General features: G+C 39.8%; 2 protein-coding genes across 2 annotated transcripts in view; both read left to right on the forward strand.

Annotated features, from left to right (window-relative positions):
- The window catches only part of klhl5 (kelch like family member 5), a 28,682-nt gene extending 20,811 nt beyond the window's left edge, over window positions 1-7,871 (forward strand). Inside the window, exons 10-13 of the mRNA XM_023334067.1 lie at window positions 397-471; window positions 692-829; window positions 2,418-2,589; window positions 5,605-7,871. Of these exons, the coding sequence (XP_023189835.1) occupies window positions 397-471; window positions 692-829; window positions 2,418-2,589; window positions 5,605-5,661 (442 nt within the window). The 3' untranslated portion in view covers window positions 5,662-7,871. The remainder of the gene's footprint in view (window positions 1-396; window positions 472-691; window positions 830-2,417; window positions 2,590-5,604) is intronic.
- A 2,421-nt stretch (window positions 7,872-10,292) lies between these two features.
- wdr19 (WD repeat domain 19) lies at window positions 10,293-24,818 on the forward strand. The gene is made up of 36 exons (XM_023333922.1): window positions 10,293-10,381; window positions 11,428-11,519; window positions 11,596-11,661; window positions 11,747-11,872; window positions 11,959-12,077; window positions 12,175-12,290; window positions 12,451-12,531; window positions 13,249-13,361; window positions 13,440-13,613; window positions 13,688-13,758; window positions 13,844-14,016; window positions 14,442-14,541; window positions 14,626-14,732; window positions 14,809-14,925; window positions 15,043-15,198; window positions 15,991-16,138; window positions 16,222-16,435; window positions 17,772-17,931; window positions 18,011-18,121; window positions 18,243-18,352; window positions 18,443-18,500; window positions 19,229-19,375; window positions 20,286-20,368; window positions 20,443-20,526; window positions 20,614-20,760; window positions 21,108-21,232; window positions 21,367-21,476; window positions 21,548-21,616; window positions 21,713-21,790; window positions 22,725-22,821; window positions 22,911-23,035; window positions 23,130-23,211; window positions 23,606-23,756; window positions 23,891-24,014; window positions 24,097-24,173; window positions 24,328-24,818. Exons 1-36 carry the CDS (start codon window positions 10,376-10,378, stop codon window positions 24,440-24,442), a joined length of 4,032 nt encoding a protein of 1,343 aa, XP_023189690.1. The 5' UTR covers window positions 10,293-10,375; the 3' UTR covers window positions 24,443-24,818.
- The last annotated feature ends 79 nt before the right edge of the window (window positions 24,819-24,897 follow it).

The following is a 24,897-nucleotide window of genomic DNA, read 5'->3' on the forward strand; positions in this document are numbered from 1 at the left end:
TGGATGTCGGCGTGTGCTTTGGTGAGTGTGCCATGCATGTGTTGTGTTTCCTCTGGGCTTTTTGCCTGATGGAGCTCATTACTTGCTTGACCGGCTCTGTCGCACTTCCTTCTCCAAAGTGTCAACATTGATAGCCGCGGACGTGTGTAGGGGTGTGCACACTCTCACACACACTTTGGTTTATGATGACAGACAGCTTAGGGATGCGTTGCTCCTAGAGCGTTGGCTTAATGTTTTTGCTCAACTCTTCTATTTTTTTTTCTCCCTTTTTCCAAAACTCTTCACACCTTTTGCCATCTGTCTTGCTGTCACAAGCTGAAAAGGAGGGGAGAAAAGTGAGAACTGTTTTGTGTGTGCATGTCCAGAACGGCTTACTCTGCTCTCTGTTTTCCTCAGGCTGTATGCTGTTGGAGGTCGTGACGGCTCATCCTGCCTGCGATCAGTGGAGTGCTTCGACCCTCACACAAACAGGTCAGGGAGGCTTGAATTGCCCTCTCCTGTTTTATTCCACACAAGAAGCAGGTTTTCCTCTAAGGTTATCTACCTACATATCAAATGTACAGCAACATGAATCCTAGAATAGGCTATTATCACATAACCTCTGTTTAGGAAGTACTGCCTTTAATCTCAAAGAGTTCATGGTTGGTGGTTCATTAATGGATGTGGTGTTGTTCTTGTAATCTACCTACAGGTGGACTAGCTGTGCTCCAATGGCTAAAAGGCGTGGAGGTGTGGGAGTGGCCACGTGGCATGGTTTCCTGTACGCCATCGGAGGTCACGATGCCCCGGCCTCGTCCTTGGCGTCTCGCTTAAGTGACTGTGTGGAGAGGTGAGGCTGCTTTTAACTTGTGTGTTTTGTCTTATTGTTTCTCTATAAAAGTATGACAAATAATGTTACGGGAATATAAGGTTTAATGTCCAGTGGGGCTAGTGATTATATTAGTAATCGATTATTCTGATGATTTATCGATTAAACAGGTAAAGAAATTGGCACATTCTGCAGAATTTTCATGAACCACTTAAGCTGTTTTTTATACAATATTTCAAATTTCTTTTTTAAAATAATAAAATAGTAATGTGAAAAGCTCAGCAATTTCTCATTTACTTAGCATCAATACAGTATATTGCTGATCTGTTTATTTTTTTAGATTAACCTATTAACATTTTTGTTATTTTCAAGAATTTGAACCATATATACGTATATATATATATATATATATATATATATATATATATATATATATATATATATATATATATAGTTAATAATTATTTCAGTAATATATCATTAATCATGATTGATGATTAATCTGATTGCTGATTGTTTCAGCCCTACTATCCATGTTACATGGTTTGTTTTATACTGAGATTTTCTGATCAACGGTATTTCCCAGAATTCCTGCTTTCAGCTTCGACATTTTTTCTTCAGTCTCTCATTTTCAATCACCATTAAGTGAGGAAGGATTTTAACTTCTCCTTCACACTTACTTTACTCCTGCTCTCGATTAGATTATTTTCCCGGTTCACCTTGTTAGGGGTATTTCATGCTTGTTTTCCAGGATTTAATTATCGTTTAAAGACTGAGTCAGCTGCTCCTGCATGTAAACAACGTTCCCACTGGCATAGTGTTAAACATGACAGTATAAATCATGTTGACAACACAGGGTCTAAACCAGCATGAACAAATGTAACAGTGTTAGTAAACAAAAAAATAAAATAGAAATCATAAGAAAAAAGCAAGTAACAACAGAACATTTGTAGATTTTTTAAAAAGTTTTTTAAGCTAAGTTGTCATAATTTAAAAAGCATCTTCTGTTAAGATACATTCTTATATTTTCTATATCACTTTTTGAGCTAATACATTCCTCTAGCGTTATTTAATCAAAAATGATTAAATAGCTGACAGTAAATTAAAAAACATTTCAGTATTTGTTGCAGTCTTTAGTCTATGATTTCTTGGAATGGAGACGTTTTTTTTGAGAATGGAACAAACTCTAAACCAAAAATATCTGAGCAATAAATCATTGATGAAATTAGACTCTGCAGCTGAAAGCTTTATTGGTTAGGTTTGCAGATATTCTGCTAGTGATTTAAAACCTCTGTGTGGTACTTTTTAAGGATACAGAGTACTTATATTACTAAAATCCTGTTTAATATGGGATTTAAATGGCATGTCAAAGATTACACCATGAAATTCTCCTTTCTTATTGGAGGCCGATTAATGCCGCCCAGAATAAATGACTGACTAAGCAGTTTCTTCTTTATAGACTACAGCTTCTATCTTATCTGCACCTAAAAGAATAAAATGAAAGGTTTTAATGTGTTAAAAAATGTCTGTGGTCTTCCTAGCTGATGGGATTCACCAGGATCTGTGGATCTATGGTACAGTAATAGACTCAAATCTTGCTTGTTTACAGATACGACCCTCAGACTGATGTTTGGACCACGGTGGCCCCCATGAGCATCAGCAGGGATGCTGTTGGTGTTTGTCTCCTCGGCGACCGTCTTTATGCTGTGGGGGGTTATGACGGCCAGGTGTACCTCAATACTGTCGAAGCCTATGACCCTCAGACTAATGAGTGGACCCAGGTACTGCACAGATTTATGCTGTTATTTTTTAGCCGGAAAAACAACTCCAGCAAGAAATAGAAAGAAGACCGTGTCATTACGTTCTGGAGTTATGTAACTCTTTCTTTTGTCCTTACTTCTATGTGTCCTATATCTCTGTTTTGTGTCCTTCCTTCTTTCCTTCCTTGTGTTAATTTGGACAAAAATGCTCTGATCAGATTAGATCAAACGTGAACCTTAAAATCTTCATAAAATGCTATTGATGGCAGAACATTAACAGTGGACACAAAGCAGTATAACGATGCTTTTTCAAAGAATAATGAGCAGAAAAAAAATCTGTCTCTTGTGGTACATTTTAACAAATGCTGTAAACATCCAGTATTTTGTATTGTCTATAAATTCCAATAAAAAACATTAAAATTTCAGGTTGTGACATAAGAAAAACATTCAAGGGGTAGGAATATTTTTGCAAAGCTCTTTAAATTCCTAACCCTGTACTATCATCATGATTTCCACCAGTGAAGTTGTTTACAAACTCCTCTGTGATGGATCTTGACATGTTTTCATTCTTACATAAATGTGTGTTTTCTCCTAGCTAATATTGTCGTTGGCACTGCAGCGGTAGGAGGCGGAGAGGGGAGCTCTTAGAAAGTGGAATGATCTCATCCAACAGTTCTCTATTACACTTCAATTTATACCCCATCTCCCGCAAATCCTCCAAGGATTCCCGGCAGAAAGTTTCAGGAAACCTGACATTTCCGAGACACACACCACACTGAGAACATGAGAGGTGTGGGTGGGCGGAAACAAAACACAGAGAACTGTTCAAGCGCGTAGACAGTAAGGGGGATAATGTGAGATTTGAGGGAACATGTTGAGAACAGTGAACGTGTCCCATATGTGTCTTCAGAAACAGAGAGGAGCAAACCAGTGGGTGTGTTGTCTGTCTGGATCCATTAGCATCACTTCTGCTTATTTCAGCACAAATCTGCCAATCGAAGTCGCTCTGGGTAACAGACAGTAGGTTTATGTTTAAATGGAGGAGCAAACACAGTGTAGGAATAATGGATACAATAAGAAATGGGACAAACACAGATGAAGATATTCAACATTGTTCGGGGTTTTCTAGGTAATGTTGACAATCCTATCATAATACTTCACTCTATCCAAATATGTGGTATGAAAATAGAAACTGCTATCCTTGACTCATTATTTCAACATTTATGGTCTAATATTAATCCTTTTTCAGATCTGATTTAAATTAATTTTCTCAGAAAGAGAAGTTAATCTTTAAAAGTGAAAACTTAACTATGTACTATTTAGTAAATTCTAAATGTAATATTTACGTTGATACTCATTTCCCTTAATATCAATTTTCTGGAAAATTCAGTAAGAAAAACAGGTGAAAAATGACACCACTCTGCCAGTTAGTTTGTTCTGCCATTTAGTCCGAAATAAATAAATATCTATTTATTTATTTATGTAGCACCTTTTCCCATTCTATTGGAGTAAACTAAGATGGAGGGTGCTTGGGTTCGATATCAGTCCAGTACCCCAATCGGTGTGCGGCACCAATGACCTACCTTATGACAAATACGACCCAGAGGAAGGTCGAAGTTTTAGGCAAAATGATTCAGCCTAACTTTATTAAACTGAAATGACAGAAAACCTAACATAAACCTCTTTACAGAAGGCAGGATAAATAAAATATTAACGGCCACCCTTTTGTGTTTTTTCACAGCACCAGGACAGAACAAGAAATGTCCAATTATATCAATATACAGTTCTAAACAAAATATAACCCAGGCAATTTGTTACTCACGACCTCCAGGAAAGTGTGAAAACGTTGCAGGCCTGTTAGAAAAACAATGAGTCGAAAGTCACTTGCAAAACATTAAGAACGTTGCAAGTCACTCGTCCTCTCCTCGACTTCCGGTGAACGCAGCCGAACACGTGGTGCTGAAGCGGCTAGCTCACGTAGCTTAGCTCAAAACCCCTCAGGACTACTTGCGTCTATCTCCTCTGGTCCTGTCGCTCTCGAGGCGACCAAGCTCTTCTAACGTCTCCCGAATTTCGTCCTCTTCCGTACTTTTGTCCAGTTTTTCTCTCCCTTGAGTGTGTTTTCTTCACTTATCCGCTCGTTCTCGCCCTCCGTTCTCTACCATCACGGTTCTCCTCTCCTTCTTCCTCCCGCCTCCTCTTCTCTCCACCAATCACGAGTCACGCACCGGACGGACTGTCTCAGTGACCAATCAAATGGCAAAGCCAAATAAAATACACAGTGCATCTTACATCACACTAATACTTCTTTAAATTGCAATATTTACATAAAATAATGCTCTTAGTTGATCTACAAATAATACAGTTTTAATTACTAAGTAAGCAAATTACTTAATAGCTACCTTTACCCTTTAAATTACTGAAATATTAAAGTAAAGGAAAATACAACTGTATTTCTTCCAGAGACAGTCTTGAACTATGTAAGATTTCTATTAACCTCAACATACGTCATTACAGTAACCTCAGTTTACCACAGGGCTACATTTATTTCTATGTATAAAAATAAACTTAGACTACAAAATCTAGAAATTTGAGTCTATGAAACGGCTTCAGAACGCAGTATGCCTCAAAACGACCAGCATCATACGGATGGATGAACTGTTGAGTGTGTGTGCCTGCAGCACTTGATGAATGAATCACTTAATTAATCACCCAAAGAAGTTGAGACCAAAATACATCTCAAGACATCCTGAACAGACATGAAGAAGAATATTTTATTCACTGCATTTATTGGTCCTATTCAGTTGTCAATAAAGAAGATTTAAAAGAGACGTTATGTTGGCTTCTAAGCTTTAGTCATCTCTGTGTAAAAGCCGGTTAATGCACATCATTAGCACTCAATTAAATGTCATGATGACAAAAACAATGCTTTGAGGAAATTTTATTAATGCTCCTAAACAGTATTTTAAAATTGTTCAGCTACTTGCCCTTCTCTTGCTGTTGCTAACGACTGTCGTGGTTCATGTCCTCTTGCAGGTTGCCTCTCTGTGCCTGGGCAGGGCAGGTGCCTGTGTGGTGGCCGTCCGACTGTGACAACAGAAACACAAGATGACAGACTATCTGCACACAATGTGGCTGAGAGGCTGAACTCACTGGATCTGCTGACACTGAAGAGACTCTGAGTGTAGCAGCGCCCTTCAGTGAGAAGGGACGGTGGTTTCTGATCTCTCTTCAGGTTTTATTCAGTTTCATCGTAAAGCTCACCAATCAGTCCATTCTTAGAGATAGAGTAGGGCAGGTCGGTTTCAGACAAATTATAACTTTCTGAATGATGCAGAGCAAGTGTCTCGTGGATTAATCCCCCCCCCCTTTCCTCTTGTTAGATATAAATCTGCACAGCTGCTCTCTGCTTTTGTTTCTGCTTACAAAGACAGCGGGACCGTCAGGGCTGCCTCTCAGCTTTCCTTACAAAATCTGATCGTATGCACTGGTGCTATTTTTAATAAGCAACCTGTTCTTTTTATGCTGCGGTTGGCAAATATACTGCTGCTCCGGTTTGCCCCGCTGACAGATGAAAGCGAGAGTTTGACGTAATCAGCACAACCTGATAAACAGCTATTCTGTTAGAGACTGTGAGCCACTTCATTAGTTTCATTTGGAATCCACTGAGTGAAATCGGATGTTTCTTAATGTTTGGCACGTTGCATCAGCTCTGATTTTCATGCTTTTAGTGGATTTTCTTTTAGCAAGTTGCCTGAGAAAGCTTCCCTGTTCTTACTTTTTCATTTATATTTACCATCATGTTTTAGTTTTTATGCTGATTGAGCAGTGTTAACTGCCCAGGCTTTATCCCTGCTAGGAAAATTGGTTTTTAACTTCCCCCATAGCACAAGACCAGCTATTTACAGCCTCAGTTCTTAAACAAGGTCCATCGAGCTCTTCATTTTACAAGCCAAGATATTTTTTTGTTTGTTTTGTTTTTTTGTCATCAGCAGTCTGTGTGTGTCTGCTGGTGTGGTATGTGTACAGTTTGCAGCGAGTGTTTTTTATTTTATTTTTATCTTAAATGAGAATCTTTTCCCCTATCCTCGTCTCTCGTTCCACATCCTCAATTCCCTGCAGTTCGCTGCTGCACAGACACACAGAGATGCTTGCACCATTTTGCTTCGCACCAGTCCCATTTACCCAGGCAGGAGGAAACAGCAGAAATCGTAATGAGGCCAAAAATTTAATAACGTTGACTTCTTCTTTTTTTTAATTAATTAATTTTTTTTATTTCATGCTGCGTTCAAAGAATTATTAGCTGCAGTTCTGCTCCAGATAAAGCATCGCACATCACTTGTAACACAAAACCCGTATAGCACAAACGTGTGCCATGACTACTTCATGGCATGCATGCAATTGGATGTTTTGTTTTGTTTTGTCTCATGTCTGGTATAAAGGTGGGGAATTGACAGTCAGAGTTAGCGTAGACATCCTGCCTGCACTCAGATCTGGAGCTAATGCACCACGGAGAATGCACTTCACACTCATACATCTCAATATGAACAAACACACGCCTGCAGCTGTAAGCAGAGCGCCCCAGGAGCCACTGAAGACTGGAAGGCCGCCCAAATTTGCCAGCGTGACATCTGAAAAGGCTAACATGGGCAGACTGCCATGATGTTGATACAAGGCTGATAAAACACTGCTGCATTATTCCATGTGTTTCCCCCTTCAAAACCTGCCTGCTGTCTATTCAGAGTAGCTCTCTCTACATCTCAGCAGAAGAAGTTTGTCATCTCCACTGAGTGAATTCAGAATGAGGCTAGCCATGAAAACGCATACATTCCAAATCAAGCTGTAAATACAAATGTATACTGTGTACATAAATAAATATAAAATGGTGTTACTGCATTATGTTGTGTTTACAGTGCTTTGCAAAAGTATTCATAAACCCTGAATGTCATTTTGTCACATTAAAGCCACAAATTACATGTATTTTATTGAGATTTTAATAGAAAGGACAAATTAATGTACAGCTGGGAAGTAAAAGGAGGAACAGGTGGATGTTCCAAACAATTTTTTTTTGTCCATGTGACAATGTCAAAAATATTTAAGGCATGTGAATACATTTGCAAGGAACTGTATATCAAACTAAATATACCATGTGTTGTTTCTTATTGTAAAATGAAATCAGAATGAATGTATGAAAGCGTTGGTTTGCATCTGCTCGTCTCGAGTGTCGCGCCTTGTTGTGGATGTGAAGTAAACAAGCTGCTGTTCGATGGTTTTATACAATAAAGTCAACTGGTGATTGAAAACTTGTTTGTCAGTTTACTCCTCACAGCACCACTCTTGTTTATAGCACAGATGTTTCTGCAGGCAGTTTGTATTTGTCACAATCACTATAAATGTCGCCGAGCTGTAAAATCTGTTTGTTTATACGATACTTGCAGTTCTAGGTAGATTGCAGACAGTTCTGCTCCACTGATGGCCTTTGCAGTTCGCTGATTTTCTGGCTGTTGGAGTGTGGGTCTGCATTAATTTTCTCTGCCTGCTGGTTAATAGATCCTTGTTACTCTTAAAAGTGTCTCGCCTAACTTAAAAGCTTCAGACAAATCAGCTGCAGGTTGAAGTGTTTCCTAACTGCGAGAGGAAGAGGAATGCTCAGAATTTATAGGTGCTTTAACCTCCAGTGCAGCAACCAGCAGCCAGCTGAGTGGCTCCGTTATTTATTGCAGGAGAAGCTTTAAATCATCAGTGGTTCTGACAAAGGGCTGCTGCTGGCGCTGAGAATTGATGCCACTGACCTTGTCTCACGGCCTTAACAACACCTGATTTTATTACACCTGACAGGAACAAGAGGGAGACAAAAAAGTTCTGGACTCCCAGTCTGTACGTTCAGCCTCTGGATGTACGTCTCCTCTGACACTTCAGATATTCAGCTACATATTTTACCACAGGTTTACTCATCTATTTTGATGTGCTGCTGGGCTTATTTAAAAAGTCCGTTTCTGTGTGTCCCAAAGCACACTGTTGGGAACTTGCAAGTTTCCACGAAGTCAAAAACAAAAGCTCCAAACATTGGAAGTTTTGCATTTGTGAATAAAACTTGGAAGATTTTTTGTTCAATCTTATTAAGTATATAACAAACCTACACAGGCATCCCTAATCCAGATAAAATACATTTTTAATTAAATATATACAGTAGGTAGCCTGTAAAAGTGATAATGTGATCCAATGTTTGATTAAAAAGTCAATCAAAACATTTAAAATACCTCAATATTTTGGACCTAGTAGGTATGGTAGGATTGGAAAGTCAATAAAGATTTAGAAGCAGACAAAAACTAATTGATTTCTCCAACAGCAGAAAAGGCAAGTTAAAGGTCATCATAGTTTTTTGGTGGCTGATGAATTAATCCTGCATCATGACTCATGATAGGAGGGAAGGACAACTGCACTGAACCAAGTTAGCATCTTGCTTCAAGAATCTTAATGTGTTACAATCTAGAAGCTGCTCTCATTTTGAATTGATTGTCTTGCTGGCATGTCCACGAAAAGGAGCTTTTTTCATTATTATAATTTCTTCGGTCTATTTGTATCTTTTTGCCTGAAAATTGTTCCGCTGCTCCCCTCTGTGCATCTTAATGGGATCTGAGTCTGCAGGGTGTATTCTGCTCTGGCTTGCCAGCACACACAGAGGAACATTTGTGTCACACATCTGTTTTTCATCCAGCTGGTTTTTCATCAGTCCAGCTCCCCAGGTTGTACAGGGGAAAATGAAATACCAACCATCCATCAAGCTGTGAGAAAGAGCAGAAAACATCTTTGTAGCATTTTCCCTGGCTGAGGTCAGGGATGAAACTACAAATATAGGATATCTGATGACCTCATTTTGCTTCACAGAAACAAACTGATTGTCCTCTCAGCTTGTCAAGTGCTGTTACTTGCTTTCAAAGAGCATCAATGAACACTTACTGGATGACAGAAAGAAAACATGTGCAGAACAAGCATCAGGGCATCTGGCACACTGGCTTGTCAGCAGCTGTACAACGCTGCCACCTTGTGGGTCAGTGGGAACCTTACCAGGTAGTTTTGTCTTTTTAAAGAGGTCGGTGACCATTTTTAGAGTGGCGTTCTGTTGGGTACATGTTGATAACTGTGAGAAAGATGGATTTCATGTAGAGATCTGCACTGTAGATTGATGACAGTTGGAAAGTAGTTAACATGAAGACGAAGTGCAGTGCTGTCCACACTTTTCTTGATTTTCATGAGGAATACTTCGATGCACCATCGTCTCCAGCTGATCCACAGTTGACCCCAGAACGGTACCAGCATTCTTCAACATGTTGTTGAGCAATTTTAAGTTCTTGGCTCTAATGCTACCCCACCAGATGAACTATGAAGATCCCGCTGTATTTAACAAAACCTTCGATAAAAATATGTAATTACTGTCCCTTTTGTGGGATGTAAACGTTTTAACATTTGTTTTTTGTAACAATGACAAAAAACAATAGCCTTCAGGAAGACACATTATTATTATTATTATTATTATTATTATTATTATTATTATTATTATTATTATTATTATTATTATTATTATTGTTGTTGTTGTTGTTGTTGTTGTATTAAAGTAAAACGGTAAGACTCGTTCATTATTTGGAAGCTTAGCCTGTTTCTTTGTATGGCGGTACTTGATTGGCTACTCTCTGTTGCTATGACATCGCTGTGATAGACGCTTCGAAGCGAAGCATTATGGGAAACAGACAGCGCTTTTTCTGGGGATGATGTTTTAAGAAGATTCGTGTGAATATATTTCATCAATATGAAGGTTAGTGGTTACAAAAGAACAGCAACGGAAGCTTTTCTCGTGGTTTTAGGAGGAGTTTTTTTTTTCACTTAAACGGTCGCCAACGGGCTAGCTACTCATGTAGTTTCAAGCTATCGCGTTAGCTCAGGTAAACGTTGCCTTTCGCTTCTGTGTTTTGTCGCACATTTCTATTTCTACTGTAATGTCAGAGGCAAACCATGCAGTGTTAAAGCACTTGCGTCCTGTCCTGGGACTGCTGATGTAATCTAACGTTAGCAGCTGCCTTACTCTGGTAGAAAATAAGGTTTTATACATGAAGAGATAACAATGTGTTAAGTCTTAAATATTGCTTATATAACCCTCAGTTAAAGAGAAGCAACACGAAATATTACATACTGTTGTTATTTGATTATATTTTTAATAATAGAGACAATAATAGAAAAAATTAAACACATCTCATCATTCTCCGCGTGGGCCCTCCTAGTGCTTTACCTTCATTATCATATCTGAAATAAGGAACCGATTTGCAGTTTTCACTTTACTTTAAACATGATTTCCCCCTTTCCCAGACTACACATTTGATCTGTTTTTTTCTTCTTTGGCCGCGTGTACATATTTAAAATGTCACAATAATGCATGTATAGGATTTTTTTAAAATTGCTTGAAAAACTGCAGAAACAAAGTTTTCAAATGATTATCTCGCATATTAAAGGCCAAACTGACCTTGTGTTTGTGTAATTGCCTCCACCAGCCACCAAGCTTCTGCATTAACATGCAATAAGTTGTTTATATTGCTGTACAGCAATATTTCTACAGGCTTGCTGGAACTGTTCTAATTCACTCACATCTGGAGGTTTTAGAGCACGAATGGCCTATTTCATGTCTTGCTGTTGCATCTAAGTATGATTTACATTTAAACATAACAAATCACTCCAAAATAGTAATTTGAAAAAAGTTTGGGTTTTTTCCCTTTCCTGGATTTAAGATAATCGTAAATCTGAAGAAGATAGTTATTCAGAGGTATGAGAAATGATTTAAAAATTAAAAAGTCCTCTTTGTGTCCACAGAGTTTTTTCGTTCTTGCTGACAAAGCCTGGGCAGGTTCTTATGTCCTGTACAAGTGGCAGAAAAGTCTTGGAAATTACATTGCTGTTGCTGGGTGAGTAACGGTGTCTTTAAGAAAGCTTCTAACATCAGAACAGGTGAAAATCTGACATTTTTCTCCCATCACACAGACAGGATAGCACAGTGAAAATATTTGATCGACATGGACAGAAGTGGACTGAACTCAACCTTCCGGGGTGAGTTAGAGAAAGTCTGTAGGATCCCAGTTTGATCTCCTAAAGCAGAATGTTAAAGTCCTCTGTTTCTGATGTGACCTGCTAGGCGTTGTGTCGGGATGGACTGGGACAAGGACGGAGACATTCTGGCAGTGATTTCTGCAAAGTCCAGCTCCATCTTCCTCTGGGATGCCAGTGTCAATAAAACATTTCATATAGACAGTGGCATGAGGTATATAGAGAGTTAACTCTGGGCATGTGACCATGATCTGTTACAAATAGTCTAATGCTCTGAGTTTGTTTTCTTGTTGGTTTCAGCAAAGATCAGATGAGTTTCCTCCTGTGGTCAAAAACTGCCCCCCTGCTGGCTGTAGGGACGGCAAAAGGAAACCTGCTCATCTATAATCAACAGACGTCACGCAAGATACCCATACTGGGTAACGGTCACACACCACAACCAAATTTTCAAGATTTTGTGCACCTTTTTGTCTGTTGTATTGATTGTGTCTCTTTTTTTCCTGTTTGTTGCTGAAGGTAAACACACCAAGAAAATCACATGTGGCTGCTGGAGCTCCCAGAATCTCCTGGCTCTGGGAGGCGAAGACAACAATCTCACTATCAGCAATCATGAAGGAGACACAGTCAGACAGGTAGTCACGCTGACGACCTGTGTGTCGCAGTGTTGCTCCGTCCTGACAGCATGAGGATTTTATGATCACAGTTTGTCATTTTTAAAGATTATGGAAGCAATACAAAGGATTTGAAAGTTGGAATAAAAGCATCTTGCTGATTTTCCTGATCTTTTGTCAGATGCCGCTTCGAGGTGAGCCGGCTGAAATATTTTTCTCAGTGATGAAAACTGATGAAAGGTCCCCTCAGGGGGAAAATACTGTAAGTTATTTTATGCATCTTTGATATTTTTATACAGTAATTCACACTAATTGTCCTTAACTTTCATCAATTCCAGTATAAAGAACAAATTCATCACTTCTTTATCTTGTGGTGTATTTTCGTTTTCTGCAGCTGAACGTAGTTTGTGGCTGTTTCTTTTGTTCTCTAAGGAGAACTGACCTCAGTTGGGTTTTTCAGGATGTCGATTAGATTAATATGAAATTCATATACAAAGAAATTTACAATCAGGTCAAAGAAAAACATGCAACATGAGAAAATAATACAAACTGCACTTTCTGAAACTTTATAATTTCATATTAATCATCTGACTGTATAATTACTGGTTCTCCTGCTGCCAATACTTTGTTGCTGAAAGACCTTCTGATGATCTTGCTTCAGTTTTCTGTCAAACATTTTGATCAAATGTCCCCTGATATGCCATGTACTCTCAGGAGAGTTTTCTTTAAAAAGCTCAAGTCTTCATCTTAACTGCACAAAGGATACATTTCCAGTTAACACCTAGTAAGTTTAGCAAACTACACAGTTTTTGTTGGTAGCACAAAAAGGTGATTTTTCTCATTTGTTTAAGATGAGAGTCTGTGTTACACCATCATGCCACTCTGTAATGTTAATGTTATCCAGTAAGTCAGTGCTTGATTTTCTACGTCCACATGATGTCCTGAATGACGGTTAATCTTTCAAACGCTCTGCTCTCAGGTGAGTATGTGTGTGGACAAGAAGATACTGACGCTGTTCAACATAAATGACCCCAACAACCCAGTCGAGTTGGCCTTCGAGCGGCAGTATGGCAACCTGGTGTCCCATCGCTGGTACCGTTCACCATTCTCCTTAACATCGAGGTGAAGGTGTTTGTGCTAAAATTCACTGCTTGGTTTCCAATTGTGCAGGTTTGGTGATGGGTACATACTGATTGGCTTTTCCCATGGATACTTCCTGGTTATTTCCACCCACATCAGAGAGATAAAGTCTGAGCTCTACCAGGCTCGCAACCATAAGGATAGTCTATACAGCGTGGCCGTCTCAACTTCACTGAACAAAGCCGCTTCCTGTGGAGACAACTGGTATGCATTTATTGAATTGAAGTTATCTTTACTTTGTTAAAGGAAAAACAGAACATTTTGTGCCTCTTTTGCAGCATAAAGATCCATGAGCTGTCTGATCTCAAAGACATCAGCAGTGTCATTCAGTTGGAAGATGAGACCAAAGGTTGCCCAGTCCTTCTGCTCATCCAGTGAGATTTTGTAGGATTGTGCTGAGCGTGTCACCCAATCCTCTGTCGGTCCTCCTGCAGGTCTGGATCAGCTGAACTGGACAGATGACGGCCAGTTGCTGGCCCTGTCCACTCAGAGAGGAACGATTCACGTCTTTTTGACCAAGCTACCGATGCTAGGAGACAGTTTTGGCACCCGGCTGGCCTTCCTAACCTCCCTGCTGGAGGTCACTGTCTCCAACCAGGTGGAGAGGGTGAGAACACACTCATACACATGCCCACACACACATACACATACAGTAATCACTAAAAAGACATCAGTCTAAAATAGGAATAATCGACCAACACTGATCTAAAACTGGGTTACAAGCAGAAGTGGGTAGAGTACCCAAAAATTTTACTCAAATAAGAGTAGCACTACTTCAACATATTTTTACTCAAGTAACAGTAAAAAGTAGCCATCCAGGAAATTACTCTGTAAAATTATTTGGTAAAATGCCGGCTCAAGTACTGAATAACTGATCAAAACATCAATTTTGTAAGATTTTGTAAGAGTAAAGTACGTCATCATAAAATTACTCAAACGTACAGTGTAATAAAAATACTCCAAAAGGTTTGGTTTTATACCAAAAAGTTGCTCAAGTAAATGTAACTAGTTACTACCCAACTCTGGTTGCAGGAGAGTCCTATGTCCATCCAGGTGGAGGTAGAGCCAACGTTTGTTGCCGTGGGACCGTACCATGTGGCTGTGGGGATGAACAACAAAGCCTGGTTCTACGGTAAAATCACATTATAAGAGTGGGTCTGTGCCAGCTTTCTTTCTTTTTTTTAACTTCCCTTCAAATCTTTTGTGCATTACATAGGTTTGTCAAAGATAAAGGACGTTGAGTATTTGGGGACCATAGTCAGCATGTGCCTCAACGCTGACTACGCAGCAGCTCTGTTTGAAGGAAAAGTACAGCTGCACATGGTGAGACATCTGCTGTTTGGGCTGAGCCTCTCCTATAAAACAAGCACCAACATAAACATTCACATGTCTGTTTCAGATCGAAGGCAGAGACACAGAGGACAGGAAGCAGATGAAACTTTTCCCAGATGATGACAGTAAAGGCCGGATCCTTTGCCACGCTCTCACTGCCGAATTTCTTTATTATGGCACCGACGTAAGGATCACATGGTTCTTATCAACTAGGCTTTCTCAATGTGGTTTTCATTAAAGCTATGAAAGGAAAAGCATGAGCCTCTCCTCCAGTTAGTCACTCTGAGCTGTTTTCCCTCAGCTGGGTAATGTGGTGTGTGTGCTGTTGGAGGACTGGGAAACCGTGAACAACTTCAGCCATTCAGTCAGCGTGAGGAAGGTGTTCCCTGACCCAAACGGCACCTGGTTGGTGTTTATCGATGACAAGAATGGAGGCTTCTTGTTCTCTCCTGCAAACGTCAGTATATGTTCACGTCTTAAACTGAATGTACACTTGCATAATTTTAACTATATGCCACTTGTTGAGTATTTATTTCCTTATTTTGAACATATAGACATCAAATGTTTGAACAATTGTTGGAACAATAACGTTTTATTTTCTGCTCCTGTTTTAAAGGGCATTGTTTATAGTTTTGCATTATTTGACACACACAGAAAAAAACAATTGATCCAAAATTAGTTTAAATGACAAGGCCAGAAATTAACTTCGGGATTTATAGTTCTAGAGAAGTCTGAAAAATAAAAGTAAAGTGTAGAAAAATGTTTATTTTTCTTGAAGCTAGCTAGTGTTAGGAATAAATAATATTTTGTTTTTCTCTATTTCTTTTAGCTGCTTGCATGCTGGTATATACACACACATACGTGCACACGCATACAGGTATAAATACGTAAGGATAAATAAAATAACACATTAGGAAACGCCCTTTTTAGGGCGAAGCTGAGACAGAGGCCTAGAAAAGGAATCTGTTGTTATTTGCCATTTTGCTGTGTTTTCCCATAAGGAAACATGGCGATGGACCAACGCTGCAATTTGGCTTTAATAAAGGGGTTTGATTAATTCAACACTGTGACTCTTCTTGAACCAAGCTGAAGAAAGGATCATCTCAAACACTTGCTAGCTGATTTTCTGTCTGCCATATGTATTCATGTATGCAAATAAATGAAAGTCTAAAAAGTGTGACATTTTGAAAATGGAGATGATATTTGGAGGACTTTTAAAGACGGTTTTTGTGTGTTCATTGGTTTACAGGCAACATTGTCCTGTTTCGAGCTTCCCAACTTTTCTCCCACCATAACAGGAGTGCTGTGGGACAACTGGCACGCAGACAAAGGTGTATTTGTGGCTTTTGACGATGACAAGGCCTACACCTACGCTTTGCATAAAAGGACAATATATGGTAGGACGATGCCACGTCTTATGATCAGACACACGGTCAGTTATGGCGAGACGCTCGTTCACCGTTGCTGTCGCCGTGTTCAGGTCCGCAGGTGGTACTGGTGGGGAGCACTGCTCTGCTCTACTCCCAGAGGCCTCTGCTCTTCTACAACGGTGAACTGACCTGTCAGACGACCAGCGGGAAGACAAGTGAAGTAGTTCTGCACACACACTCGTTTCTCAAAACCTCGCCTGACAAACTGAAAGACTCCCCTTCAGAGCTCAGCAAGCAGATCAGTCAGGCGCTCCAGCTCAAAAGGTTAGTCAGTCAGTCGTCCCTGGAAACACTTTCCTGTTTCAAGTATGTTTAGATGTGAGAATGTTTCATTTGATTAAATTCTGCATGGATGGAAGAACTGCCTTTGTGAAAAGAGATCATCTAACAGCCATACGATTGGCAGGGTGAACTTGTCTATTGTTGCTTTTTAAGTAACGAATGTAAAACGGTTGTTTTTGAGTCATCAATCAAGCCCAATAGAGGTGAACTGACCGGTCCAGCAGAAAGTTAGAAGATGGAAGCAAAAACAGAATAAAAAATTACGAGGAAGCAAGTAATGTCAACACAGACACTTGCACATCCCGAGATCTTTTGAGGGGGTTTGATTCAGGAATGGGCTGCACAGTGGCGCAGTTGGTAGCACTGTTGCCTTGCAGCAAGAAGGTCCTGGGTTCGATTCCCGGCCAGGGTCTTTCTGCATGGAGTTTGCATGTTCTCCCTGTGCATGCGTGGGTTCTCTCCGGGTACTCCGGCTTCCTCCCACAGTCCAAAAACATGACTGTCAGGTTAATTGGTTTCTCTAAATTCTCCCTAGGTGTGAGTGTGTGTGTGCATGGTTGTTTGTCCTGTATGTCTCTGTGTTGCCCTGCGACAGACTGGCGACCTGTCCAGGGTGTACCCCGCCTCTCGCCTGGAACGTAGCTGGAGATGGGCACCAGCAACCCTCCCGACCCCATTAGGGACAAAGGGTGAACAGAAAATGGATGGATGGATGGATGATTCAGGAATTGATAGAAACCTGCAAATTCTGGTGAAGATGTTTCAAAGAAAACTAAAATGAATTCATCTTTTTAATTGTAGCTGTATAATATCACGCTGAAAAAAGCAGAAAATTCTTCACTTTTGCTCGCTTTTAAGCTTAACTGTGGGAAAATGTCCATGTTAAATGATCTTGCTGTAACAATAACAGGTGGATGGACAGACAATTATTAAGCCCGGCTGATCTACAGATGAAAATCTGAAAAATAACATTTCCTAAAAGAGTTTTTAATTGTCTGACTTTTGGCTTCATTCAGGCCTGGAACACTGATGTTCTTGGTGAATGTGTTGTAATTTTCCGTTTGCTTTATGGCAGTTTTTTCTACTTATGTCCTGCTTTTCTGTTTTCTTGTCTGATTTTATGGCATAATTGAAATAGAGTTGAATCATACTTTTATAATAAAAGGGACAGTTCATTTTACTGTGAGTGATGCATATAAGACCAATTTCCCAGAGTGCCTGTCTCCCACCAGTGCACGTGTCTCCCACCTGTGTACTTTAACCTTATGTGTCTTAAATTAATAAATGCCCAACAAAATGGCTTGATGTGTGTTTCCAGGTTCAAGGAGGCTTGGACTCTGTGCAAGTCTGGAGGCAGTGAAGCTGACTGGGCTGAAATAGGCAGAGCCTGTCTGATCCACATGGAGGTGGAGCTGGCCATCCAGATCTACCGGATGAGTGGCAACGTGGGCATGGTCCTGTCCTTACAGAGTATCAAGGTTTGACGCACTCCTCCTGTCAGATATCTCCGTCAGCAACACAACACATCTCCCTCATTATGAATTGAAATCTTTTCAGGGTATTGAGGATAAAAACCTACTAGCAGGACATTTGGCCATGTTCTTGGATGAATACAACCTGGCCCAGGACCTTTATCTGTCCTCCAGCTGCCCAGCAGCTGCTCTGGAGGTTTGTTCACATTCAGTTTTATGATCAATAGGTTTTGGTTTTGGTATGTGGTGAAACCTCTGTGTAATAAATGTGTCATAAACAGTAAAGCTCACATGATGATGTGTTGTTTGTGTTTAAGATGAGAAGAGACCTGCTGCACTGGGACAGCGCTCTGATGTTGGCCAAGAGGCTCGCAGAAGAACAGATTCCCTTCATTTCCAAAGAGTACGCCGTCCACCTGGAGTTCATGTAGGTGCAGACACACACACATCTCACACACACTGCACGCACCATTTAAAAGACTGAATCCAAACTGATTTTAATTCCCTCTCTTTCCAGTGGTGATTATGTGAACGCTTTAGCACACTATGAGAAAGGTTTGACGCACCAGAATAAAGTAAGTTCAATCACAACCTCAACCTCAAGGCTAAGATTTTAATAAAGGAAAGTTCACATTTATTAGTTTCTTTTTAACAATGTTTTGGTACATTGAAGCTAAAAGGAGCACAGAGAATTATGGAGTTACGCAACCGCTAGTTATCGTTTTCAGGAACTTTATATAAAACTTAATACCTACAGATGATGAAGTTTTTGAAAACGTACACTGCAAAAACACGCAATTTTACCAAGTACTTTTAGTCTAGTTTCTAGTGAAAATATCTAAAGCATAACTAACTTACAAGTAACTTTTCAGCGACATAAGAGCAAGTTTTAATTCTTGACAAAAAATGACTAGTTTCACTGGCAAATTGTTTCATTTACAAGTGGAAATTATCTTGTTATAAGAGAAATAATCTGCTTCGTTCCGATTCCAGTTTTCTTAGTTTTCAGAATAATTTTTTTATAGAAAGCCTTAAGCACAGCAGCAAATAAGTAAACAGTGGCACAGAAAATCACTGCATTAATTAATTATTAAGACACAGAATAAGAAATTCAATGAATTTTATCTTTTTGAAGCAGAACGAATCATAAAGCAAATCTCCTTCCCTACATTTGATGTCAGGGTTCAAATCTACAAAGTGTGAGCCTTGCTGTTTGTAAATGATGAGGTCCAATTTATGGGTGCATAATAAAAACAAATGCTTTCTGCTCTGTCCACATTTTCCTCCTCCTATTTCTGTGCAGTTCCAGGAGCATGACGAGGCGTGCCAGGCGGGAATCGCCAGGATGTCCATCAGAATGGGCGACATCCGGAGAGGAGCAGCTCAGGCCATTCAGCACCCAAGCAGAGTCCTCAAGAAGGAATGTGGAGCCATACTGGAGAGCATGAAGGTAGAAACAGAGATATTTATCTGAAACGCTAGAGGGAAGACTCCACTTGTTGCTAATTTCCTCTCTGGTGAGTTTCTGGAGTTAGCAGAAGCAGATCTGCTCCTATAATAGCGCTGCTGTAGAAACAGCAACTCCGTGAGCTCATGCAGTTTCCCTTCATTTAAATGAGATATTGTGAATACATTTAGGGAAGAAGGTCCTTCTTTTTGTTTTTGTAAAATACAACCAGAGCTAACAACTTAATTTTCTCTTAAGACTAGAGCTGTTTGTGTAACAGATTGCGAGGAAAAATGACCGTTTACTGAAAGCAGACGGTCATTTTGTACAGCAGACGAAAAGAAGGGAGGAAAGTAACCTGCTGCAGGGCTTTTACAATAAACAAGTTACAAAAAACTAATTCTCACCTGAAACTGAAACCTGAAACTAATATTTTTGCAGATATTAGTCTAAAATAAGTTTTTAAACTTCTGGAATGATCAGGAGATTGTGTAATAAATGTGCATAGACAAGCTATAATAATTTTAGAACCTGAAACATCCTTTATATCTCTGAACGAATCAGATATTGTGATTGATTTAGAAACTCTATTATGTGAGGCAGATTTTGATCCTCGTCAGAATAGAACTTGGAGTTATCTTTAATTAAGATCATAAAAATGTAAAAGTTTATTTTGCATTTGATCATTTCTCTTTATCTCATGTGTTTCTAAAAAAATGCAGCATTGATTTTGCTTAGAGGTCAGATTCACTAGTGTGTGAATCTGTTTCCTCTGATTATCATTTCAGCACCTTAGTCATTAAATGTCATTTGGAAATATCAGCAGAGATGTCTTTTTGTCTGAACTTAATTGAACTTTTAATGTTTTTGATGTCTTGATTTCTGTCATCTTTGCTTTTCTTTCTCATTACAGCAATTCTCTGAAGCTGCTCAGCTGTATGAAAAGGGGTTATATTACGATAAAGCTGCGTTGGTTTACATTCGCTGCAAGAACTGGTGAGTTACACCTTCAGCACTCGGTATTGATTTGTGTTTTCACTTCCTCCAACTCTTCCCTTCTGTTTCTTCAGGGCGAAGGTGGGAGAGCTGCTCCCAAATGTTTCCTCTCTAAAGATTCATCTCCAGTACGCAAAGGCCAAGGAGGCGGACGGCAAGTGGGTTCTCAGCTTCTCTATCTTATTCCTTTGATAAAGCTGTAAAGGTTCAAACAAGTCTGATGCAAAACATTTTGTGTACATCAGATATAAAGAGGCAGCTCAGGCCTATGAGAGCGCAAAAGACTGGGATAACATGATCCGTGTGCTGCTGGACCACCTGAACAATCCGGAGGCTGCAGTTCGGGTTGTCAGGGAGACTCAGAGCATCGATGGAGCAAAAATGGTTGCCAGGTGGGATAAACAAGCCTAAAGATGGACGCACAACCAAAAGCTGCTGCGTTTTTTTCATTTAATGATTCTACACTTCATTTGCATCAACAAATTTATCCAGAGTTTCAACATCCGTCAGTTTAGTCCCTTAAGGCACAGTTCTTCCAAACAACCGTTCATAATAGCAGCATTAACTCTCTCTGACAAACTACACTGGAACATTGATACCTTTGATATTAGCGGTTGTTTTTTTTATTTGGTGGACTCCAAAAGTAATTTGTGATATTCAAAATCACAATTGATCATTTCAGCTCACAGTCATTTTGTGTCCTTGTTGCCTGTGTTCCCGTCGTTTGTTTGTGCCCCAGGTTCTTCCTGCGGCTGAATGACTACGGCTCAGCCATCCACTTCCTGGTTCTGTCTCAGTGTAACGACGAAGCTTTCCAGCTGGCTCAGCAGCACGGACAGATGGAGGTCTACGCAGACATCATTGGTCAGTTACGCCGTAAACTTGTGTCCAGATCTCATAGCTTAACTGTTGAGGGGTTTTTAATGCTGTTTGCAGTCGTTCTTCTAACTTGGGCCTCTGTCGGTTTGGACTTGCTGAATTGTATTTGTGATGGGCAGCCGCTGCAGCGACGCAGGAGGACTATCAGAGCGTCGCTCTGTACTTTGAGGGAGAGAAGAAACACCTTCTGGCTGGCAAGTTTTTCCACAAGTGCGGGCAGTACAACAAAGTAAGAGGCCGTGACTTATTTGTTCACTCATTATTACTTTCATAAAGGTAATGTTTATGTTCTCATTTTAGGCTCTAAATCATTTCCTTAAGTGTCCAAAAACCGAAGACAACCAGGCGATTGAGCTGGCCATTGAGACGGTGAGAGCTGCTTGTCTTTAACTACGTTTTTAAGTTAAAAAAAACAATTATCCGTTCAGCTAACTGGATGCTTCTGGGTGTTTGTTTCCAAATCAGGTGGGACAAGCCAAAGACAACTTTTTGACCAATCAGCTGATTGAATATCTACTGGGAGAAAGTGACGGGATGCCCATGGTAATAAAGCATTTGCATGTAAAAGATGCATTGTATAATGGTATGTCTTTTGTTCATGTCGATCTGCAGTATTGTACCACCTTGTTTTCATAAACTCTCAAGCGATCGTTCTTTCTCATATTTAGTTTAAATGAAATCTGTGTTTTCATTGTAGATGTCCCTGAATTAATCACACAGACGGCGTAGTTTTAGTGACTGCTTGTTTTCTGACCGTTTAGTGTCACCACTGCCTCCTTCCTTTGAAGTGGAAAATCTTTCTTTAAAATCGCAAAGTGATATCGGCTCCAGTGTGTTTTGGTTCCGCAGAGAGATGTGCTTTTATCTTCCTTATGCTGGAAAGGCTTGTGCTCTTTGGCAAATTGTATTACAAAACTGGAGTTGAGATTCATTAAATGTGCTAAATGAAATGTTAAGTTTTTCTTCTTCTTTTTTTAATAAAAGATTGTTCCAGGAGCAAATTTACAGTTGGCACTTAATATTTACATACTCTGTATAAAAAGAGGTATAGCAACAGTTTCCTAACTTCCTGACTAAACGTTCCCTATTTTTGGTCAGATTTCCATTCTGTTTCTCTTTGCTAAATCCCAGAATGATAGGTGAAACTAATTCTTGACTCATTACTAAAATTCAGAAATGTACATACATTTTCTTAGTATTTGGTAGAGTTGTTTGTTAAATGTCAAACATTCTTGGTTTTTAACAAGCTTGACTTGTTGTGGTCTATCATTATCTTTTGAATATTACGCGGTTATGACATCATCAGTTGGTCTCTCCCCAAACTGTTTAAATGCGTAGGGATCTTGGTGTGTGTAAACCGTTCTCCCTTTTTGTTATTTTCGGCTTTTAGCAAATAATAATTTTGGTAATCCTACTTTAATGTCAAGACTATCATGTTGGGGGTTCGTCTGAAATGTCTGAGACGCCTCTTTCCCAGGAGGCAAAGTACCTGTTTCGTCTCTACATGGCCCTGCAGCGATACGGCGAGGCCGCTCATACCGCCACCATCATCGCCAGAGAGGAGCAGTCGGCGGGTACACGCCTCACTAATGCTGACCTTTCAGTAGCAGCAGAGCGTTGGTTTTTTGTGTGTGTGATTGCTTTTTGTGTGTTAAAACCACAGGCAACTACAGAAATGCCCATGATGTTCTGTTCAGCATGTACACAGAGCTGCAGGCTCAGAAGATCAAGATCCCGGCAGAGATGGCGACAAACCTGATGATCCTCCACTCGTATCTACTGGTCAAGGTGACGATCATCGTCCTCCAGCTGCTGGTCGTAGAAGAGCAGCTCAAATACCTTTTGCTGTAGCTTCGTTCAGTCAGCATCTGTTTTTCTGCAGACCCACGTAAAGAAAGGAGATCATCTCAAAGGGGCGCGGATGCTGATTCGCGTCAGCAACAACATCAGCAAGTTTCCTGCTCGTGAGTTCATGTTCTCACCTGAACATCTTCATTAGGCCTACTTTAGCCAGGATATTTTGTTTTGAAGTCTTTCCATTTTCATATTCTGATTACAGGTTTAGCACTGATTATTTTTATTATGATGGCTTCATCTACTACATAAAATCCGGACAAATATTCCAAAAATGCGGTTTTAGATGAAATAATAAAAAGAGAAAGCTTAGTGTTTGTCATTATAATTAACATACAAGAATAATGATGCAGCTTTATACTTAATAATAATCAAACCTCTATCTTTGTCTTTGAAATTTGAAAAAGTGCCTTGAATTTTGTTTCTCCATCCATTGTTTTTTCACTCTGGATTTTAAAACATTGGTCTTTGTGTGTGTGTGTGTGCGTGCGTGTGTGTGTGTAGACGTCGTCCCCATTCTGACGTCAGCAGTTATTGAATGCCAGCGTGCCGGACTGAAGAACTCGGCCTTCGGCTTCGCAGCCATGCTGATGAGACCGGAGTACCGAAACCAGATCGACCTCAAGTACAGGAAGAAGATTGAGGCTTTGGTTCGGTGAGTCATCATTTAATGCTAAAAATGTGTTTTCCTGTGATAGATTTTTTTTGTCTTTTACTCGTGGTGTTTAACTCCTGCACTATTTGGCTCTAGTTTTTAAATGTTTTATCCTTGTTTTTTTATGCCGTCAGTCATCCTGACACTTCAGAGTTAGAGGAGGAAACGACTCCCTGTCCTTTCTGTGGCTTCCAGCTGCCGCAGAACGACCTGATGTGCATCTCCTGCAAGAACAACATCCCCTACTGCATCGCCACGGTAACGGAAACCTGACCGCTCATCTGCATTTCTTTAAAGTTAGACAAATCCATCTATTTACTCCAAATTATCTCTTCATCAGGGCCGTCACATGCTGAAAGAAGACTGGTCCATCTGTCCACAATGCGAGTTCCCTGCACTCTACTCTCAGTTCATTCTGTAAGTCACAGATCCTTAACAGCACAAAGATAAATCTGAAGTTTATATAAATTAAGTACATTTCTTACCCTCACTGTGGATCAGATAAAGTATTTTGTTCCACTTTTCTGTCTCTAAGGCAGCTCTGATCATAATGAATGTGCATCTATTACAGGCTGCTGGAGACAGAGTCTGTTTGTCCCATGTGCTCTGGGAATCTGAGCGCCAAACAGGTGAAGAAGATCTCAGATTGCTCCAAATATCTGCACGACGACGACCTGGACCAATGACCGCGCATGTAGCTGACCTCCAAACCAGAAAAGCAATTTAAATATATATATCTAGGTGACTGTTTTAGCTGAAATGACATGAATTAATGTTACCTCCAAAGGGTCACGGTGAGAATTTATTTTAAAGAAATTTATCCTGTTGCTTTTGAGACATTTTTGTTTTATTGTTTTCTTTTTGTAGTTTTGCAGCAGGTGTGTAAAACATGTTTCTGAGCGGAAATATGGATGTTACTGAAAAGACCGAAAGGTTAATCTAAAAAAAAAAAATAATAATAATAATAATAATAGTACCTCAGTGTGACCCAATGGTACATATTTGTAAAAAAAACAAAAAACTATTTGCTTATAATTTAAATATGAATAAAGTTGTTTCTAATTATTGAGTAGTTGACTGTTAATGTTCAGATTTAAAGCGGTAAGGCTCATTTCCCTGTAAGCTGTAGATGTGACAGTTT

This window comes from Xiphophorus maculatus, chromosome 5 (assembly GCF_002775205.1).
Source record: "Xiphophorus maculatus strain JP 163 A chromosome 5, X_maculatus-5.0-male, whole genome shotgun sequence".
NCBI lineage: Eukaryota > Metazoa > Chordata > Actinopteri > Cyprinodontiformes > Poeciliidae > Xiphophorus > Xiphophorus maculatus.

Bases quoted from the DNA above. Each gene is read 5' to 3' on its own strand.
- wdr19 (XM_023333922.1), top strand. The intron at 18,122-18,242 runs GTTTGTTCACAT...TTTGTGTTTAAG, and splicing joins GCCCAGCAGCTGCTCTGGAG to ATGAGAAGAGACCTGCTGCA. The intron at 21,477-21,547 runs GTAAGAGGCCGT...TTCTCATTTTAG, and splicing joins AGTGCGGGCAGTACAACAAA to GCTCTAAATCATTTCCTTAA.